The 21,596-nt window shown below is 52.4% G+C and overlaps 1 protein-coding gene across 1 annotated transcript; it reads right to left on the bottom strand.

Moving 5' to 3' along the window:
• Positions 1-684: 684 nt before the first annotated feature.
• Positions 685-21,324, bottom strand: PTGS1 (prostaglandin-endoperoxide synthase 1). The gene is made up of 11 exons (XM_074362174.1): positions 21,167-21,324; positions 20,980-21,072; positions 14,708-14,824; positions 14,155-14,295; positions 13,806-13,949; positions 10,932-11,113; positions 10,737-10,820; positions 8,836-9,082; positions 6,570-6,856; positions 3,078-3,225; positions 685-1,841 (listed from the first exon to the last, which is right to left on the bottom strand). The coding sequence occupies exons 1-11, from the start codon at positions 21,171-21,173 to the stop codon at positions 1,486-1,488; spliced, it is 1,806 nt and encodes a 601-aa protein (XP_074218275.1). The 5' UTR covers positions 21,174-21,324; the 3' UTR covers positions 685-1,485.
• Positions 21,325-21,596: the final 272 nt, after the last annotated feature.

Raw genomic sequence — 21,596 nt, 5'->3', positions numbered from 1 at the left:
GCAGTTAGGAATATAAATATTCATGACTGAACAAATAGCATGGAAGCAGAGGCTACACCCCACCTCTGCCTTTGACCCCAAGCCAGACAAGCAGATAAGCAGAATCAGGCCTGGAAGTGAGTCAAACCAGGAAGCAAGAGGAAGCCAGACAGGGTAAAGAACACAGTTCTAAATTCAGCCAGACCTGGGTCCCAGCCTGGCTCTGGCACCCATGGGGCACATCACTTAAGCACCCTGAGTCTCGGTTTCCTTAGCTTTGAAATGGGGACTATACCACCTACTTCACCCTGTTGGGTTGAAAATAAATGAGAATTGTGTGTAAAATTGGCACAGAGAAAATTCTCTCCTCCCCAAATGCCTTTCATCTCTGCTGTGCACTCTGTAAGGGGGGAAGTTGTTTTAATCAGATGGTGGGAACTGAATGCTACTTCTCCTGGGGCTGAGGACTTGTGTATTTTAGGAGAGCAGCCTGGAAAAGGCAACGCCTAACCTAGGGGGTCGGGGAGGGGTTGGGGGAATGAAACATCAGCAGTGGAAGATCTAGACGGTGACAAGCCCCAGGGATCCCAGCAGAAGGTCTCATGCTGCAAACCTCTAGCACACCCAGCCTGTGGGTAGGAGAAAGGTCAGTTCCGTGTTACCTCTGCTTCTCAGGATGGGAATCAAAAGATACAGAGCAGGCAATTTGGAAAAAGAATTTTATTAGCTTCATGAAAAACAGCTGCCATGAGTCAAGACCTGGATGGGGACAGAGTTCTGGTGGCTTCCAACCAATGGCCTGGGAAAAAACCATCTGTTCTCTCCATATCCTCAGACCAGGGTCTCAGTTGGGGTCCCCAGAAGAATATCCCACCTCCTCGCCCCCTCCATGCAGGCACAGATTCAGGGAATGCGTTCTTCTTAGACATTAGATTCTCCTGCTCTGTGGCTATCTCACTGAATAGGAAAATGATTCCTCAATATTCTAGACATTCAGATCAGGACCAACCTAGCATATGAGCCACTGTTCCAGATCAGCAATCAAGGACACAACGTTCTGAATCGCCCACCAGAAAGTCAGCACTCTGGAGGGCCACTCAGAATTCTAGAATGCAAAATAAGAATCCCCTAACTTTTTAGATGATTTCATCAGGAGTCCTATATTTTAGAATGCCTGTATTCCAGATCAACCAGGAATCTGACATTCTAGGTCGTCAACCAGGAACCCAGCGGTCTGGCACGCCAAAGGAGAACCACGCCCAACATTTTGGATGAATAACCAGGAATTCAGCATTCTAGAATGACGAACAAGCTCACAGTATTCCAGATCATGGGTGAGGGACCCAGAGTCCAGATCATGGGTGAGGGACCCAGAGTCCTAAATGTCCACACTGATGCTCTCGATGCCCATCAGAAACCCAGCCTTTAAGACTATCAGCCCTGGCCTCAGCATTCTAGAATGAGGAACACGAAGCTCTGCCCTCCAGAATGCTGCTGCCCTGCCCCTCAGAGCTCGGTGGATGGCCGCTCCACATCAGGCCCATCCTCCTGGCCGGGGTCTGGCACGCGGAAGGAGACATAGGGACAAGTCTTGGTATTGAGGCAAACCAGCTTCCTCAGCGTGGCCGTCTTGACAATGTTGAAGCCCATCTCGCCACCAAATGTGCTCGCCTTCCAGTACTCCGGAGAACAGATGGGATTCCCTAAGAGACCCTTAAGGGAAAAGGGAGCCCCAATTTCTATCATACTCTCCCCAAAGATGGAGTTTGGGTGGCACTTCTCAAGAAGTAGTCCCGGGTAGAACTCCAAGGCATCAATGTCTCCATATAGCTCCTCCAGCTCAGCTGCCATCTCCTGCTCTCCTACATGGGAAAGAAGCTAGAGTCAGAATCATGATGCCAATCCACAAAGGTTAATCTGGGGAGGGAACCTTCTAGCTCCACCTCTTTCTGGGGAGAATAAGGGACTTCAGAAGCGTCACTTCAGCAAATGAGCACACGTCCTAAAATCGGGCCCGGCTGAGAGACCCTTTTCCAGGGCTGCATCTCAGGAAGGGTTGTGCCACTGCGGAAGGAGTCAAGGGCCTGGATGTGCCACCAAACAGCGTGTGACCTTGAGCAACTCATCCCACTTCTCTGTGCCCTAATTACTTGATGGTTACAACAAGGAGAAGCCACCCATCTTATTTCCTTCCCAGGCAGGTGTCAAGGCCTCATCCTGGTCCAAGGCCCCGCATTCTACTGGAGCTCAGAGACGTCATGTCACTGTCTAAGCTCACAGAGAGATTCAGTGACAGTGTTCTTTCTGTCCCTCCAGACTGTCATGGGAGAGAGACATTGAGCCGTATCCTCAAATCCATGCTCCACAGGGCCCTAGCACCCAGTCATGGGTCATGCCACACCCTGGTCAAAACCTGCCAGTGGCTCCCCATTGTCTCTGACACAGGTTCCCAAACTTGGCTGCCCAACAACTGGGGACCTTAAACAACAAATATATACATATATAAAATATATGTATATAGAGTTCCAGCACATATGTATATACATATTACACATACAGATTCTCGGCCACCACCTAGGCCTACTGAATCAGAATCTCTCGGAAAGACAGCTAGGATTTGGTATTTTTAATTAGTTTTCTAAGTGATTCTCAGGTCGCTGGTCCATTAATGGGATTTAGGAAACCCTAGACAGGCTAAAACCCAAAATCTTTAGCATGGACTCCAAGATTACACACAGTGTGAGCCAGCCTCCTGTCACTAACCTCCAGCCACTTCCCCCACGTAAGCCGCTTGCTCCAGCCACGCTTATGACTGTTCTGAATAGGCTCAGCCTTGATGACCTCTATGCCTCTGTACTCTCTGTTCCTCTGCCTCGAATGCGCTTCCCTCTATTCTCCACTTGGAAAATCCCTTTTTATCCTTCAAGCCCAGCCGAGACGCCACCGTCTCTCCCCCGCAGTGGAGTCATCACCATCCCTCACCACCCCTGGCACCGAACCGGCCAGATGGATGGCCTCGTTCTGCCTCCTCGATGTCGCTGTTCCTTTAGCGCAAGTCCCTTGAGGGCAGGGAGTGTGCCTGGGGAGCAGCTGCTCACCTGTGAGCTCCTGGAAGGAGGTGTAGGGTTTCATGCCAAACCTCTTGCGGTACTCGTTGAAGGGCTGCAGCCGCAGCGCTCGCGACTCCTTGATGACATCCACGGCCACGTGCAGGATGTGGGCATCTATGTTCCTCCCCCCACCGATCTGCCAAGAGAGAAACACAGCCGTGGTCTGAGAGCCAGACCACCCTGTCCTGGGAGAGACCTTCAGGTCAGGGGACCTTCCTGAGCTCGGACAGAGAGTGTAGCTCAGCCTCGCAGCCACCAAGCTGGACACCTGGCCCTCGGGAGAGAAATTGTCATAAGCTAGCAGGGAGGGGGCTAAAATCTTGCCATGAAAATGATAATATATAAATAAATTTAGTTTAACTAAACTTGGAGTTTTACTCCAAGACTAAGGGGTGGTATAACATATCCTCTGAAGAAAAGGAAGTAGGGTTCAAAGCCCAGGTAACCTGGTGAGATAAAGAAGGCTCCAGAAAAAAATAAATCTGATTCATAACTCTTAAGGAGCATTGGTCTAAGCGCTATTGCTCAGGGTGAATTGAAAACATTGATGCTAAAGAAAGAGTTCTATTTGGGTAGAACGAGTAACATTGGGTGAGAAAGAGGAAAAGTACAGCTGGGTGAAATCAAACACCTTGGGGCAAAGCCAGCAGAGGCAGGGGCCAGTCTCAGCTGAACCATTTACAAGCCATGGGGCCATTGTGGGTTGACTTGTGTGTGTCCCCAAAAGATATGCTGAAGCCCTAACCCTAGCACCTGTGAATGTGACCTTATTTGGAAATAGATGTAATCAAAGTCATACTCCATTAGGGTGGGTTCTAATCTGATGACTGGCGTCCCAAGAAAAAGAGGAAGCAGACACATGGGAAGACCACCATGCTGGAGCGATGCTTCGGTAAGCCAGGGAACCCCAAGGATTGTCAGCCACCACAAGAAGCTGAGAGAAAGGCAGGGAACAGATTCTCCCCTGGAACTTTTAGCAGGAGTATGGCCCTACCAACACCCTGATTTCAGATTTGTAGTCTCCAGAACTGTGAAAGAATACATTTCTGAATGATATTAACACCACTTGGGGGAGTTAATGATAAAAGAGTTCTAGACAACTGTTTGAAGATTGATCTTTTCAACGGCCAAGATATTAGTCATGTGTAATCACTCTGTTTAATGGCTGCAAGGGTGGATCAGTGAATAAATGAATAAAAGGTGATCATTCTCAGTTGTCAGGTGAGAATATTTCTTTCCTTTCCTGGATGTTTCTTTATCCATGGAGGAAACCCCAGTAGCCTAACTCTCCTAGCATCTTTTTCCAACCTCTCCCCCTCACTCCTTTGTTAGAAGAGGAGGAGCGAAGTAGGATTATTGGTGAGTTTTAGAGAAATAACCAGGCATGCGCTGCCCAGGCTAGCCTCTCTACTGCTCCTGGATGCAGCTGACACCAGGAAGGATGTTTTCTCTCAAATTTCTTGGGCAGACTTTGTCCTGGGGTCAGGAGGATGTGGGAGAGACTTGCCTCGTTTCAATGCCTCCCTGACTTGGTAGCGAAGTTTGTCTAATTGGGGAGTTTGTTATTAAAAAGTCTGCTTACCAGCACATACCATTCAGGTTTTCTAGTACCAGCTTTATCAGTACTAATGGTGATGTTTTGAGCTTCCAAAAAAAAGAAAAAAGCAGAAGAAATTTTTCCTGCTTAAAGGCCCCTCGTTTGTGGTCCTTCTGCAGCCCTAGGAAACAAATCCAGGGACTGTAGGCAAATTACTTAGGCTAAGTCTCAGTTTCCTCATATGTAAAAATGAAGGAGGTAGACGCATCCACCTGATATGGTTGTGGTGAAAAAACCAAGATAAAAAATGCAAAGCAGGGTAATAGCTCAGTGGTAGAGCACATGCTTAGTGTGCACGAGGTCCTGGGTTCATCCCCCGGTACCTCCATTAAAGAAAAAAAAAATGGAAAGAAAGGAAATCTTTTTTAAAAGAAGACAAAGCAGCTACCACAGTGTTGGTCATATGATAACCCCGAGATGTAACTGTGCGTGGTGATTATCAGAGGAAGCCCTGTTTTATCACTTCTCACACTCTCTCTGTTATACTGAGAATCCATTCTGGGGTCCTTCTGTCTCGTACCAGGAAACACCAGAGCTTTTCACGCACATCATCGTGGTCCTTGCTTGACAACTCTTTGGAAACCACACAGCCCTGCACAAAGGCTATTACCTCTGTTCATGCTGGTGTCCCCACGAAGAACGGAGGCTGCATTAACCAGCCAGCAGCTGCCCATTGGTGGCAGCATATGCTAATTGCAGTCAAATGACCAGGAGGAAATCTGAATCCATACGATGCCACAACTTCATGATAGGGCTTAGGGATAAGGACGAGAGAGGAGCAGGGAAGTGACAGGAGCGGAGATAAGGGAGATGGTTCCAAACATGGGGAAGGGAAGATTTAGGAGGGAGTCAGTTAGAAATTCCAGGGGAAAAGGCTGTATTATCTTGCGATGGCAGCCATAACAAAGTGCCACAGACTGAGGGGCTGAGACAACAGAAAGACAGCCCCCCACAGTTCTGGAGGATAGAAGTCCGAGATCAAGGTGTCAGGGGGGCTTGTTTTGTTCTGAGGCTTCTCTCCCTGGCTCACAGATGGCAGTCTTCTCCCTCTGTTTCCCCTCTGTGCATGTCTGTGTCCTAGTCTCCTCTTCTTATGAGGACACAGTCACAGTACAGCTCACCCCCTGACCCCACGGAACCTTGATTAACTCTTTGAAGACCCCATCTCCAAACACAGACACATTTTGAGGTCCTGGAGGTCAGGACTTCAACATGGGAATTTGTAGCTGGGGGCAACTCAGCCCATAACGGAGGCCTCTAATTTACTAAAGACCTACTATGTGCGGGCACTTTCACATAGACCGCCGTACCCCGAATGTCTTCCTGGTCCTCAAGCTGCTGTGCCCTCTGACCTCTGGGCCTTTGCCGTGCTGTCCTCCCCATCTGGAACACAGTGGTCCCATGCCATGAGCACTACCTCTCACCCTGGGAGATCCCCCTCCATCCCTTGGATCTCTGCTCAAATACCACTTCCTTACCCACAGTCTCCGACTCTGGGCCGGAAGCCCCTCTCCGAGCTCCCAGAGCTTTGCATTGTGGTTCTTAACGCGCTCTGAAGATTCTGTTAACATCAGAAAAGCCCTTGGCACGGGGCCTAGTGTGTGGTCAATGCTCAGAGGATACGAGCTGTCCTATGACTGTTGTGCCTTTCTAGGGTGCCCGCGCCAAAAACACGAGGACCCAAGAACCACATCGATCTTGTTCCCCGCTCCATCCCCAGCACCTGGAGTAACAGCCCGTATTGTTGAATGAACGAAAGAACGAAAGAACGAGAGAAGGAAGAACTGCCCATAGGACTGACACCCTTCCCATTTTACAGGAAACTGGGATTCAGATCCCACAGCCCACCTGCCTGCCCTCCCCAGCGCTCCTCTGAGGCTCACCCGGCCAGCCGTCTGGCGAGAGAAGGCGTCCACCAGGGCCTCAACCCCGTAGTCCACCAGCATGGAGGTGTTGAAGAGGAACTGCTCGTAGCTGAAGTCCCGGGGGCCCACCCTGAAGGCGTCGGGCATGAGCGGGTGCCAGTGGTAGAGCTGGTTGAACTCCACGGCGATGCGGTTGCGGTACTGGAACTGGACGCCGAACAGCAGCTCCGGGTCGAACTTGAGCTGCAGGAAGTAGCCGCTCAGCTGCTGCACATACTCCTCGATCACAATCTTGATAGTCTCCCCTGGGAGGAAGGATGGGGAACCGGGTCAGCAGAGCGCGGTGATTTAGCCACAGGGCTGGGGAAGCCGGCCCGTTCATGGAAAGGGCTTGGTTTTGCTTCTTGGTCATCGTGCTTGCTGTTTAATTTTGTCTGGCTACTTTCACTTTGTCTCTTTGTAACGGGGTGTGAAAATGGAACTTTCTGTCTCGGGCTGGACCGATGTCCCAAGACAAGAGCCGCCTGCTACTCGCACGTTCCATGGGGAGGTTGTAGGCCAACTGAGCAGGACACACGAATGAAGTATCCAAGGATGGGTTTCATGACCTTTGGGTGACCACCTTCCCAAAGCCCTTTAGAAGAGCCCGGAGAGGTCACAAAAGATGGAAAAGCGGAGATTAACTTAGGGAATCTCAGCATCCCCGAGAGGGAGGCGAGGGGAACTTTGAAGGGACCATTCTAAGAGCGGCAGCAGCAAACAAGGGACGTCAGCCCCAAACATAATCCTCGTATCTTCTTAGGTACCGAATTCCTATGGATCAATTTTTCCTCTGCCCCCTCGGGAACCAGCTACAAAGCAAAAAGCCAGGGAAGAAACAAATTGAACATTCCATAACCAAATGGGAAGTGGTCAACTAGATATTAAAGGACACGGATGCTGTGGCCAATGAGACAGACTGACTTTTAGCAAATCTGGAGCCTCTGGAATTGCAATCCGCAGACCAGGGTCTAAATCCTGGCTTCACCATCTCTAGTCACCTGAGCTGGGGCTGTGTATGGTACCAGTATAATAATATTCACAGGGTCGTTGGGAGGAGCACACAAGGAACGCATCTGAACTGCTGGGCATAGCAGGGAGGGTCCGTTCCTGCAGAAGACAGACTACTACATGTAGGAGTGATGGCAGAATGCCCTCCCTGCACTCACATGTCACAGAAGATTAGACTAAGTCTTGCCCCCTCCTCCCCACTCAGGAAAGAACTCCCTTCGTGATGTGCTGGAAATCGCACAAACTTTGATAGCAGCCACACCTGGTTCAAGTCTCTCTCCACTGAATGGCCTCAGAGAATTCATGTAACCTTTCTGAACCTTCATGTTTACCCAAGGATAATCACATCTGGTTCATCAGGCTGTTGGGGAGGGTTCGATGAAGCATGGAGGATGCAGGGGCCCTAGGAGTCCTGCCTTTGGTCACCGCTTCATCATCAGTCAGTGCGCCGGGCAGCCTGCAGCCACAGACTTGCCCTCTCTGGTCAAAGTCTTGGCAACACTGGGACTTCTTCAGCCCCTCCTCGTTCTTTAGACCATTCCTATCCCCAGTGCATGGCTCTTCCAGGCTCCAGTGAGTCGGGCACTATAATTGGGAACAGCCATACCCAGTGATGCCCAGAGGTGGGAGCCGGGGCTTACTGGTGACTCAGAGTGAATACAGTCTGGACAGCAGGTGGCAGAGGCCACACTCCCAGGCAGGAAACCATCTGACATTTTAAGCTGCAGACTCGCCCCCGTAGGGGACACAAAAATATCTTGTCCCTGAGTCACCCAGAAGCTATCAATCTCCAGGAAGGCAGACACATGCAGGGCAGGAGACAAGAGGATTCCTGAAGTCCAGGCAAGCTGGGGTTTGACCTGTATTTGCTGAGGATGTCACTGTGTGCTCCTGGATGCAGTCCGTGGGGACACTGAGGTTTGGGTGGCTAATCAGACTTGGCTGTGAGTCGCCCAGCTAATAAACAACTATCCCAGCCCCCCATTTTCTACATCTAGTTCCATGTGCTGAGTACACTCCCATTCACCCTCTCAACAAATCTTTACAACCCTCACTATTCCCAAGGTATAGATTGGGAAGGTGAGGTTCCCATGGGGGAGGGGCCTGCTCACGTTCAAAAGCTGGTAAGCCGACGACGCAGGATTCTAATCGCTATGTCCCCAGACCCTCCGCCCCCCGCTTCTCAGGACAGAGGGCTTGGCCTTCCAGGACCTGGCTGGCTTGGAGTCCTCACCGATCAGGATGAGGCGGGCCGTCTGGAAGAGCTGCTCATCGCCCCAGGTGGGGTGCTCGGCCTTCAGCAGGTCACACACGCGGTTGTGCTCCCGCAGCCAGAGCGTGGCGTAGAGCATGAGCCCCGGCAGCAGCCCGAACACCTCCTGGCCCACGGCCATCTGGCTCCGGGGCGGGACGCCCCGCGGGTAGTGCATCAGCACAGGCGCCTCTTCCACCGACGGCGGGTACACCTCTCCGTCCAGCACCTGCGGGATGGGGCCACCTGGCAACCCGGGGAGGGGGCAGGGCGCCCGCACCTGCACAGCTGATACCCTCCCACTCTGAAAGTGAGCCCCTTTCTCTCTTCCCACCACCACCACCCTCATCTTCCACTTGTAAGTGGCTCCCTACTTCTTCCCCCAGACAGTCGGTCCACTCTCAAATCCGCAGCCAGAGCAATCCTTGAAAACACCCAAATGCAGCATCACACCCTGCCTTAAAACCCTTCCGAGCCCTCTCTCTGCTCTCGGCAGAAATCAGGAATCCTCAACACAACCCACGCTCATCCGCAATGGCTCAGGTGGCCGGCAGCCCTGCCCTCGTTTCACTCCCTTGAAGCCACACAGGCTGCTTCCCCTCTCCAGCCTCGGCACCTGCCAACCTGGACAGCCCTGCCCCCTGCTTGGCCTCCCTAACGCCTCCTCATCCTTCACACAACTCTTGGTTGATTCAAATTTTCTAAGGAAGGCTTCCCCATCCTCCACACACTCTCGTGGCTTCTCCGTGGTGGCAGCTATCACAAGTGTAATTACTTATATGGCAGTTTCTTCATCATTCAATGCATTTACACTGTGGACCTACCATATGCCAAACATTGTTCTTAGCCCAAAAGATTCAGCAGGAAACTTTTAATCTTGGCTTTTTGTTTGTTTAGATTTGCATGGTCCAATATGGGAGCCACGAGCTGCATGTGGCTACTGAGCACTAGAAATATGGCTGGTGGGAATAAATAATCGATTTTTAAATTTTTTTAACTTTAGATTTAAAATGTAAAACTGCTACCTCAGCTATTGGAAAGTCTCTATGTTTAGAACAGCTTGGGCATGTTAGCCTATTTTTTCAACTGTAAATTTTACAAAATCTAAACATAGATCAGAATCTCCCATGAAAACTTGGCACCCAAATGGAGACATGCTGTAAACATAAGATATAGATCAGATTTCTCAGATTCAGCACAAAAAAAAAGTGAGATATTTTATTATTAATTTGGGGGTTGATTACATGTTGAAATGATAATATTCTGGATATATCGGGATAAATAAAACATATCATTAAAATCTATTTCACCTGCTTCTTTTTACCTTTTTTAATGTGGCCACTAGAAAAATTTCAATAACTTATGTGGCTCACATCTACAAAATAGAGCAGATGAAACCTATTTTATGCGGCGGGTTTGTGGAGTGCATGAAATAGTTACCCATATGGCTATAGCACTACTGAACAGTGTGGGTTCAGACAGTAAGTCCTCATGGAACTAGCAGCCTAGTGATTGTCTGAGAAGCTGGAGGGCAGGGCCTATAACTCTCATGGCCACTGCTCACCTGTGCCAGCCCCATCATTGTGCCCAATCAATATTATGAAATAATTAAATGAAGAAATGCAGGCTGGAAGTGTCCATCTATTGAGCCTCAAAATCCACCATCCAGGAGAGCATGAGAGGCCATGTCTGCATCCTGTCTGCTTCTCTCATCTGACACCTTCTCCCAGGGTTTACTGTCTCTCCTCCTCACATACCCCTCCAGCTTCTGCCCTGGCCATCTCAGGACACCACCAAGGCCCCCAAGGCCCCCGACCAGCAGCCTTTCCCAGGAAAGACCGTGGAAGGCTCTTCCCAACTCCCCATCCCAGGCCCAGTGCTACCTGGTACTTGAGCTTCCCATCCTTAAAGAGCCGCAGGTGATACTGACGTTCTAGATTGTCCCCATAAATGTGGCCGAGGTCTACCTGAGGACAAAAGGAGGATCCGCTCAGATCTCTGCGTCCTACCCCACCGGCAACAACCTATATGTGCCAAGTGAGGCCCAGAGAGGTCCTGGGCCCCTCCCAGGTACTCACCCCGTGGCCCAATGCCTTGGTGAAGCCAGGACCCATCTTGCCAGAAGTTTTGAAGAACTGGTGAGTGAAGTGTTGCGCAAAGAAGGCAAACATGAGGTTGGTGCCTTGGGGGTCAGGTATGAACTTCCTCCTGAGCAGGAAGTGACGGCTCAGGAGCTCGGCATCTGGCAACTGCTTCTTCCCTGGTTGGGGTGGTGGGGGGAGCATTAACTGCCTCCTGTCTGGATCCTTCTTCCCCAGGGCCTTCTGGGCTCGCCAGACCAAACTGGTCCATGCAGGAAGCCCAGGATGGCCTCTGCAGGGCTCTCTCCCTCCCACCAGATGGCCCCTGGCGTCTTCTCTACCAAAAGACCCTAGAAGGATTTATGGGTGAAACAGCATGATAGCTGGGATTTGCTTGAAAACACTCCATGAAAAATAAAGTGAGAGGGGAGAGATGAAATAACACTGGCAAAGTGTGGACAAATCTGGAAACCAGGAGATGGGTTACACAGGAGTTCATTATACTTTCCTCTCAACTTTTGTGTATGTTTGCTACTTTGTATATGTTACCCAAAAAAAGAAGAAGAAGAAAAAGAAGGAGGAGGAGGAAGTAAAGAAAACAAACAAGAGAACTTGGGCTCCCCAGCCCTGAAGCAAGGTAGCCTGTGTTTGAAATGAGCTATGCTGTGAACATAGATAAGTCATCCCTAAGCCTCAGTTTCTTCTTCTCTAAAATAGGGTGAATGACACCGATTTTATGCAGTGGATTTGAGGAGCACAGGAGGTCATGTAGGCATGACAGGGAGCTAGTGAGGTGGAGTCTTTCAAATCGAGGGTCAGCAAACTTTTTCTGTACAAGTCCAGATAGTATTTTAGGCTTTGCCAACATATGGTCTCTCTTGCATCTACTCGGCTTTGCTGGTGCAACAGGAAAGGAGCCACAGGTGATGCGTAATGAATGTGATGGTGTTCCAATAAAGCCTTACTCACAAAATAGGGAGTGGGCTGGATTTGGCCTGCAGGCTTTTGCCAAGTTTGCCAATAGTTTGCCAAGCTATTTCTTTTTTTACTTTTTTATTGAAGTAGAGTTGATTTACAATGTTGTATTAGTCTCTGGTGTACAGCATAGTGATTCAGATATATAGATAGATAGATAGATAGATAGATAGATAGATAGATAGATAGATAGATAGATTCCTTTTCATATTCTTTCCATTATAAAGTTATTCCAAGATACGAAATATAGTTCCCTGTTCTATACAGTAGGACCCTGCTTGTTATCTATTTTATACATAGTAGTATCTGCAAGTCCCAAATTCCCAATTTATCCCTTCCCACTCCCTCTCCTCCTAGATAACCATAAGTTTGCTTTCCATGTCTGTGAGTCTCTTTCTGTTTTGTAAATAAGTTCATTTGTGTCACTTTTTTTTGGTTCCACATGTAAGTGATATCATATAGCATTTTCCTTTCTCTGTCTGACTTACTTCACTTAGTATGATAATCTCCAGGTCTATCCAAGTTGCTGCAAATGGCATAATTTCATCCTTTTTTATGGCTAAGTAGTATTCCAGTGTGTGTGTGTGTGTGTGTGTGTGTGTGTGTGTGCGCGCGCGCGTGTGTGCGTGCGTGCGCGTGGGCGCATGCCACATCGTTTTCTTTTGCCAAGTTATTTTAAATAATGACAGTCTTTCTATGTCTGGGTTAAAGACAAGTCATCTTGAAGCAGGTTTCTGTCATTATGAGAATAAGCATTAAGAGGTCTTCCTTAATTAATTCGATGTCGGATAACTGGGCACCCAGTGCCTTTGCAGAAAGCATTGGATTTTTGTGTTCTGGAATAGGCATTCTTTCACAATCCTTCATGTGAGGCCCAGTGTCAATAGACTAGGTCTTTGGGTTGCAATGGCTGACTGATTTCCTGTCGCAGGAAAGGTCATCAAGAACCCCAAAAGGAACTCACAAAAGGGGAAGTTGGAGGAAGTGGCCTGCACCCCATAACTTGGAATCATCACTCAGACTGACACTGAGCAAGGGCTTTTTCCAGCAAAGTACGGGCAGAGGCCAGAAGCTTGGCAAGACCCAGCTATCCTGACAGAATGGTCATGCTTTGGGAATAGGAGCTCCGTATGTGAGTACAAACCATCAGAGTAGCGCCCTTGAGGCCCCACTCAAGACACTGATACATATGCAAGGTTCTGAGCCTGAGAAAGCGCACAACCAGGGCGGTGCACAGGACTCATGCTCAATAGCGCCACCATGTGGTAGGAACTGAAGCGGCGGCAGTGGTGAACTGACGCATTTTGTCCTCTGTGTACTTGAAGCTGAATTGATGGCTTTAAACTGAGTAAACCCCCAGGTTTGGGGACAGTCAGGAGTGGATTGGGAAGAAGGCCTTGGAGGAAGACCCCTGCCAAGGAGACCAGGGAGGGGGGATCTTGGACAACTAAAGAAAAAAACCTGATTTTATGTGTAAATTGACCTGATGAAGCACATAAAACTTTTTCCATTAGTAAAGAACCAAACACAGAGTCAGCACCCAAAAAATAGCACACTATTCCCCACCTCATACATTTCAACTCTTAAGTTACCCCCATCCCTGCAGGATCCCACCCATTCAGTAGACAGGGTTCAGGCAAAGAGGTGCCTTGGAAATCCGGAAGCTCTAGTCTGACTCTGCTGCTGACCTCAGGCAAGACCCTCCACAACATTTTCCTGTCCTTCTTCCCCAGCCCTGTCCTGGTCCCTGGTTCTGGATACGCATATGTCTTGCTCTGATCTACCCATCTGTGAAATGGGTCAGTAATTGCTCTTCTGCCTGCTTTTTCCCAAAGAGGGGAACTGAGCATCTCCTGTGACCCCCCAGGCCCAGCCACCTCCCCCCAACTCCATTACCTTTGGTCCCCATGGGTGTGGGGCAGTCTTGGGGCACAGAGGGCAGAATCCGCGTGTAATAGCTCACGTTGGAGAAGGACTCCCAGCTGATGTAGTCGTGCGCTAAGTTGTAGGTAGGGGGGCTGGGGATAAGATTGGAACGCACTGCAGGGGGCGAAAATAATGGTGACAAGGGGGTTCCTGCCCCAGTTACACCCCCCTTCTCCACCTTCTTTTGGGTTGGACTTCTTTAATTTGGCATCATAGTCCCCCCAACCACTGCCCTTATCAGATGCCAAGAATTCCAAGGACTGGCAGGATTTCTTGGTCCTCCCTAGACGGGGGGGGGGGGGTCCTGCCCCTCACCCACCTGTGAGTACCAGGCGCATGAGCAAGTCACGGATGAAGGTGGCATTGACAAACTCCCAGAACCAGCGCCCATGTGTCAGCAGGAAGTGGAGGAAAGAGGGGCTCGGCCTCAAAGACGTCCGGAGCCAGGTCCAGAGCTGAGCTGTGGGGGCAGCGGGAGCCACTCAGTCGGGCCCCTCAACAGGACCGGAAGCAGCCAGAGTGGAAGATGGGAACTGGGGACAAGGACCAGGATGGAACAGGATAGACTCTATGGGGCAGGGGTAAGGACGGAACCTTGGGGGTGATAATACATGACAGAACCAGAAGCAGACGTGAGGACAGGAGATGGGACAGGGCATGAGGTCAGTGAGGTCCAGGCTGGGCAGCGAAGACTCACTACAGAGCTGGGAAGCAGAGAGTGAGGTGGGTTGGGAGCAAGGTCAGGGGGAGTGTCAGAGGTCAAAGGCAGGCAAGGAAAGAAAACAGGTCCCCAACCAGAGACAAGGGTAGGAAGTGGGGGTCTTGGAGGGTGAGCCCAGGGGAGAAGGGGTCGGGCTGGAGGCCCAGCTCACGGATGGTGCAGTTGGGGCCGTAATAGCCCGTGCGGGTGCAGTCACACTGGTAGCGGTCAAGGCCGAAGCGGACACAGACACCCTTGTGCTGGCACGGATAGTAACAGCAGGGGTTCACTGTGGGGCAGAAACGGAGATCAGAGGCCACTCCAGGGTGACCACTCATTGACCAGAGACATGGAGTCCAGTTACAGCTCTGTCTTAACTTCTGGATTTCAGCGATCCTCTAAGGGCCCTCTCTGTTCCCACAGCTGTGAATGGAGAGTCCCTGGCCCTTCTGTTTCTTGCTCTGGGTTTCCAGCCTCGCCCACATTGGGCCACCAGGGGAAGTCCCTACTCCCTTTCTGCTGCCACCAAAGTGGGGCAGGAAGAGATTCCAGGTCCCAGGCTGGGACATCCTAGGCTAAGAAACAGCTGATAAGCCTGCCTCACAAGCTTCTGGGGCATTCACTTTCGGCCAAGTCAGAGCACCAAGGGCAGGGTTCGTGGGGTTCAGAAAAGGGACAAGGATAGGGGTTCTAAGACCAGCCCCCAACCTCTGGGTACCCGGACACTAGGAAGAGGAGGTCACCCACATCCCTCTATGTTTGCAGAAGGGAAGGAAGAGCATGTATCACAGCCCCCTTATAGGCAGATGGGGAAACTGAGGCCTGATAAGGGGAAACCCAGGCAGGTCACCCCATAAGTCACACCAGACCGATTGCCCCACCCCTACACTTCCTCCCCCGCCCCACAGACTCAACATTCAAGTCCGAGGAAAGAAATTTCCCAGAACCCTGCGGACAGAGAATGAATTTGAGGGGCGTCTCAGCTGTCTCAGCTCCTGTTCCTGATGGACCCAGCCTCGGGCCGCATCAGACGCAGGAACAGAGTCGGGCCTCCTGCATCCTCCCTGCGGCTCCCTCCTCGGCCTTAAAACACATAAAATGCCAGGTTCCTTCTGAACCCTACTTCCTTGTCTGGGCTCAGAGCCAATGTCACAGAGAACTCCAGTTCTCTGTGCAACTGATTAGAGGGGGTCAGGAGGGTGGCGACAAGCACGGGGAACCCTCAGGATGCTGTGATCAGAGGGCGTGCCTTCCGGTCTAGGTCTCCCCACTTCACAGCATGGGTCCCGGACAGCAGGGTCCTCCTGGCCCCTGCCTCAAAGAGGGCCCCCTGCACCATCACACACACACACACACACACACACACACACACACACACACACCCCAATAAGAAGAGGATCATAAGAATCATGCAAGTAATTTTGCTTAAGTCCTGGCACTTCCCACAGCCCCACAATAACATCACTGTGGCCCCTGCAGGGTGTAAATGGGAGGCACCAATGGGAAGCAGTCTGGACAAAAAGGCCTTATCAGACCCACACAGGCAGACCTGGTCTCCCCCTCCCACAGCCACCGGCCAGGGAAACGCCAGGGAGCTCAGGGTGAGCCCTGCAGCGGGCTCTGGGGTCTGGGATCTCCTCATGGGACCCTCCTGCTCTGGACACTCTGTGGTTCTGCCCAGGAGCGCCTGTGGCTCACCGCTGCCCAGCTCCCTACCACGGCCACCACGCCCTCTGCCACCACTCAGCAGGCACACTCAGTGGTCCTCCCACTCGGCGGGCACAGGGGCTAAGGCCCAGCCCTCCCCTGGACTGTGCTTCCCCATCCCTCCCACAGTGGGGGTCCCAAAAGGAACTCAAGAGGTCATTTCGGTTCATTCTGTGGCAGCCCATTCCGCAGCCCCAAAGCCAGAAGCTCTTTTCCTTCCTTGACCCAGGCTGTGGCTCCTCCCTAATAAATTCCCTCCAAATCTACTTGTCCCACCGACTGAGCCCCTGCCCGGCCTCCACCAGAAAGCCTCCATGAAACGTCCATACTCTGACTCCTCCCCTCTCCACAACCCCAGCCCCTCGGTCCATCTCAGCCTGCTCTGCTCCACCACAAGCCCCCAAGGGAAAGGGCTTTCCCTGACTCTCTCCTCCCTCCCAGAGGCCGTGCACACAGCTGGGGCTGAACCCAGGTCCTGGACAGAACCAGCCGCCCAGGGAATCCAGATGTGGTAGGTAGCCAGAGCTTAACAAATGTTTGTGAAAATGAAGCAAGTAGACCTGCCAATCCAAGTTTGGCCAAAAAGACTCCCTCATCTTCCCAGCCCTCAGCAGTTGGTTCTGAAGTCTGGTTTGAGGTCTTCCTGATGCTGCAGACGCCAAAGCTCCTGCCAGCATCCCTGTCCTGTCAGAAGTGCCTGTGTGCCAGCCGGAGGCTCCTCCCTCCCAGACCTGCTGCCCAACTTCCCCCTCACCTCCTCCTCCACGATCTTTCCATAAACACCCGTAGCCCCAGGGCAGGAAACGTTCTCTCCAGCGAGAACACCAGCTGCTGCTGAGGGCCCCAGGGTATCAGTGCCGCCTCCCCCCCACCCCCAGGGTGAGTCTGACCACTGCTAGACTGTCACGATCAGCCGGGAAGCCAGGGCTCTCGCTGACCCCTCCAGCACTGCATATCCACCTCTTGTTTACCTGCTCAGCACTCCCCTCCCCCCCACCCCAGGCCCCACACAGATGAGGAGACCCCCCCAAACCCCACTGCCTCGAAGCTGCAGAGCACAGACTTGAACTCCCTTCTCTTCCTCTCCCTTCCTCCTCCTGGAAGTGCCCAGGGTCCCTTTGCTGGGGATGACCCCAGGTGAGGTAGGTTTGTCACCTTTCCCCCAAGGTGTTGGACCTGAAAATCCTGAATAAATGAAACTAGGACCCCAGAGGGGTCCCCTGCCACAATCAGAGCTCTGGGAACTATTCACAAAGGAAGGTCTTCCTTCAGTCTAACTTAAATCCTGCATGCTTTCTGAGCCCAGTGGAGGACACCATCGTTAATAAACCTTCAAGGAAGAGAACTGGGGAGAGGAAGGCACTGAGTCTAACGTGCCTTGAGTTCCCACGCTCAGCACAGGGCCAGGCACCAAGTAGGTGCTGGGTGAATGTGTCAGAGACTGGCTGCTCCTTACTGGCTGTGTGTCCTTGGGCAAGTACCTTCCACCCTCTGGGCCTTGTTTGCCTGTGTTTTTCCAGGAAGGGGATGGGACAGACAGGCTCTAAGGAAACCTCTCTCTCTGCCTCTCCTTCTTCCGACTCTGGATGAAGCCAATCTCTCTCTAACTATCTGCATTATTTGCATCCGTGTGACTCCCCTGCCCCATCAGCAAAGAACCAAGCAGTTTGCTCTCAACTGAGTCTTCAAGCCCCTCCGGCAGTGGGGTTGATCAGCAGGCCCACATTGCACACATTCCCACAGACGAGGACTGTCCACAACTTCCTGGCTCCAGAACTTTCTCAGGATTCAGCAAGGAAATGTCCCCCAGCCCAGGAGTCAGGACTCTAGGCACAGTGTGGGAACACCAAGTCCTCCAGGACGCAGAGGCACCAGGCAACAGGAGGGCTCGTTAAAGAGGCTGGACTGAAATTCCCTAAGAATAATATTTAGAGAAGCTTCAAGTTCTTGGCAGCCAAAGAGAAAAAAAAGGGGGTGAGGGGCCCTGATCAGCCAAACCTGGGCCCCAGCCCATACACCCAGGCAGGCCAGCAGCCAGCAGCCGGCACCACACCAGGCCTGACAGCTAGACGAACCCAGTTGGAGAGGAAGCCCCATCCCGGCCTATGGACCCAGCTGGCGCTGCAGATAGGCAGCCTTGGCCAGGCTGGGTTCCTGCGCCTGGTGCCAGGGCTAGCTGTCGTCAGGGCCCGCCACCTGGCACGGAGCTCTGGTCGCTAGGTCATGCCCTATCCCAAGGCAAGGAGAGAGCACTAAGGCAAATCCAGGGGCTGGAGAAGATGAACTTGAGCATCAAGGTTCCCCTGGCTCAGCCTTGTCCTTCCAGCCGGATTCTGCCCTCTCCCTCACTAGAGAGGCAGAAGCGACATTCTTCCCTCCACCCCAGCCCCCCACCCCACCACCTGCCCTCAGGTGAATCTGCATTCCTCATCACCTGGGGGATTGGCTATTCTGGGGACAAAATAATGCCTCCCCTAAATGCCCAGGCATCTTGGACCTCAGTTCGCCCATAGACTTGGAAGTGGGAAGGCAGCCCAAACCTTCTGCCCTGGAATACAACTTGTCCTCCATTATTTCCATGACCTTTGCAGCAGCCTCCTTAATGGTTTCCCAGCCTCCGGCCTCACCTCCACATCATCCACCCAATCTCGCTCTCCTGCTCCAAGTTACCCTCCGGCCCAAGTCCCGTGCCTCACTCTGCATTCAAAGGTCTGTGCCAGCCCGCACCTGCCTTCTGTCCTGAGGCTGCCGAAGTGCCCAGCTGTTCCTGCAGTTCAGGCCTTTGGGCTTCAGCTTGCCCTCTTGCTTCTGCCAGAAAGACCCTTTATAGAGATTCACAGTAAAATCTCACAGTACTTCCCCCCACGCACCATCTCCTTCAGGGTCCGGGTCAGACATCACCACCTCCAAGAAGCCTCTGTCAATCCCTCACACTTGAGAGGTAACCGCTCCCCCAGCCCCGCATTCCCAGTGCTTCCCTCAGTCGTGGCCCTGGATGGCAGTCTGTTGGCATTTCTGTCTCCTCCAACAGACTGTGAGCGCCTCCCAGCTCTGTGTCTCCAGGTTCCAACCAAAGACCAGCATCAAACAATCCCGTGGGAATGTTTGTGGAGCGAAAAAACCAATTCTGTTTAAACACAATATAAAGATAAGGAGAAAAGGCTAAAAGCAAAATGGCACAGATCAGGGATCACCAAGCTGGTGAGCAGACACAGGAAGACAGGCAGGGCGAGCCCCAGATGCCCTGGGGGCCTGCGTGGGGCTGAAGGGGCCTCAGAGGGAAGTGCTGGGCTGATCCAGGGCTAATTAAACAGGTCACTGGGCAACCTGGTGAGCGCTGGCTCTGCAATCAGGGTCTCAAATAAATATGGGCTCACCCTTCTGGATCTCAGAGTCCCCTTCTGTAGAAAGGGCCAAACATCTCCCTGGCAGGGCCGTTGTGAGCAAAACAACGTAGACACCCACAGCCAGGTTTTGTAAACTGTAAAGTGCGGGCCACCTAAGTCTTCCTCCTCTTCTTCCCACAAATTAGACTTTTGCTCATATTCGAACTCTTGCCTACAGCACCCTCCATCCTCTCTGTGGCTTCCCCCAATGCCACCCACTCAAATCCTCTCCTCCAGGAAACCTGGTCTGATTCGAAATCCACACAGCTATCTCTGAGCACCAAACACCTAGAGCATCACAAGAGGAAGCTCAGCTCCCTACCCCACTCCCATCTCTCTCTTGCCCCCATTTTGCAGATGGGAAATGGAGACCCAGAGGGGGATAGTTCACACAGCTAGGTAGTGAAGGGAGCTCTGTCCAGACCTTACACACACACACACACACACACACACACACACACACACACACACACACACACACACACACACACGGAAGCAGTAAGCTCGGGGAGGGAGGCTGTCAGAGGGAGGAGCTGCATTCCTTCACCTGGAACCTGGTACATGCATAGTAGGGGGCAGGGGTGATGGAATTTTACAGGATCTGAGTTTCCCCATCATCTTTGGGGAGATGAAACCAGGAAGGGTGGAGGGCAGGGAGGACTGCTGAAAGACCCTGCAAAGTACCTAGAGTCAGACAGATCCAAGTTCAACCCTGAGCCCACCACATATTCTGTGGGCTTGAGAAGAGTACAGCCCCTGTCTGAGCCTCAGTTAACTCATCTGCCCAAGGGGGACCTCCCAGGTGAGGATTTAAACCTCAGGGGAAGCAACCCAGCTCTCTCCCTCTCTCCGGGATGATGGTGTACCCGGGGTCCTCACCAAGGGAGATCTTCTCCACTGGGGCTAGGAATTAGGGAGAGTCCCAGAAGTTAGAGGCTGGAGAAAGAGAACTCACCAGTCTGCTTGCCCCTCGGCGCCAGCCACTTCCTCCGAAAGGGGCCCCACAAGGGAAACAGCGGGTTGTTGGGGACAGAATGGGCTAGGATAGCTGGCGGCGCAGCACAGGTGACGGGGCTGGAGAGGGGTTGTCCCTTTTCTCCAAGAAGGCAGGAGGTCCCAATCTGCCCTTTCCCCCTGAAAGAACCCTGTGGCGTCCTAGCCAAGGCCACCCCCCCGGGGTTGGAGGGGTCTTCAGAGAGGCCCCATCCCACAGACAGACTCAGCCGCCTCCCCCTCTCAGGCACCGCGGGCAGAAAGGGGAAGCTGGGCCGGCCGGAGGGGAGACGGGGTGAGGGGCCCGGCCAGGGGCGCAACAGGGGGTCTCCTCGGGAGCCGGAAAGGGGCCGCCTACCCGGCGCGGGCGCCCAGGGGTCCGCGGGCAGGACCGGGGGCGGCAGCAGCAGCAGCAGGAGCAGCGGGAACCAGAGCGAGAGACTCCGCCGCCCTGCAAAGAGAGAGAGAGATGACGGGCTGAGCCTGGCGTTCAGGGCTCCACTGGGAGGCAAAGGGGATTCCCGGGGCACCGGGGCTGAACTTACGGCTCATGGTGCAGGACGGCGGATGGGTGCAGGATACCGTCAGCCGGCTCCTCGGGTGCGTCTCCAGCTCTGCCCCAGAGCGCTGGCCCGCCTGGCCCGCCCCTTCCCTACCCGTTCCCTGGCTCCACCTCTCCAGCCAGCAGTCACCTCGGCTGCCGCCCACTTTACTTCCTCTGCTCCGCTCCAGCCAAGACATTTTATTAATTATTCTGTGATTGCCACTAAGGTGGTTTTTCACCCGAGAGCCTTCAGACACTTGAGCTTTTAAAATCTAGCAGCACCAGAATTGTGTCCGTTTGGTAGGTAGGAAACTGAGGCCCAGATACGATGCGCAGTGCTGAGGTCATCCAGGGTTTCGGGGCAGAGCGAGGGCTATCTCAGGCCAGAAGCACACACCCTGCCCCCTTGGAAGGGAAGGAGACAAAAAGGA

This window comes from Camelus bactrianus, chromosome 4 (assembly GCF_048773025.1).
Source record: "Camelus bactrianus isolate YW-2024 breed Bactrian camel chromosome 4, ASM4877302v1, whole genome shotgun sequence".
NCBI lineage: Eukaryota > Metazoa > Chordata > Mammalia > Artiodactyla > Camelidae > Camelus > Camelus bactrianus.
The sequence above is the reverse complement of the archived record's forward strand: the minus strand, read 5'-3'. Positions and strand labels throughout refer to the sequence as shown.

Coding starts and splice junctions, on each gene's coding strand:
- PTGS1 (XM_074362174.1), bottom strand. Junction 14,296..14,707: donor CGGCCCCAACTGCACCATCC/GTGAGCTGGGCC, acceptor CTGCCCCCACAG/CTCAGCTCTGGACCTGGCTC. Junction 10,821..10,931: donor CCAAGGCATTGGGCCACGGG/GTGAGTACCTGG, acceptor TTTTGTCCTCAG/GTAGACCTCGGCCACATTTA.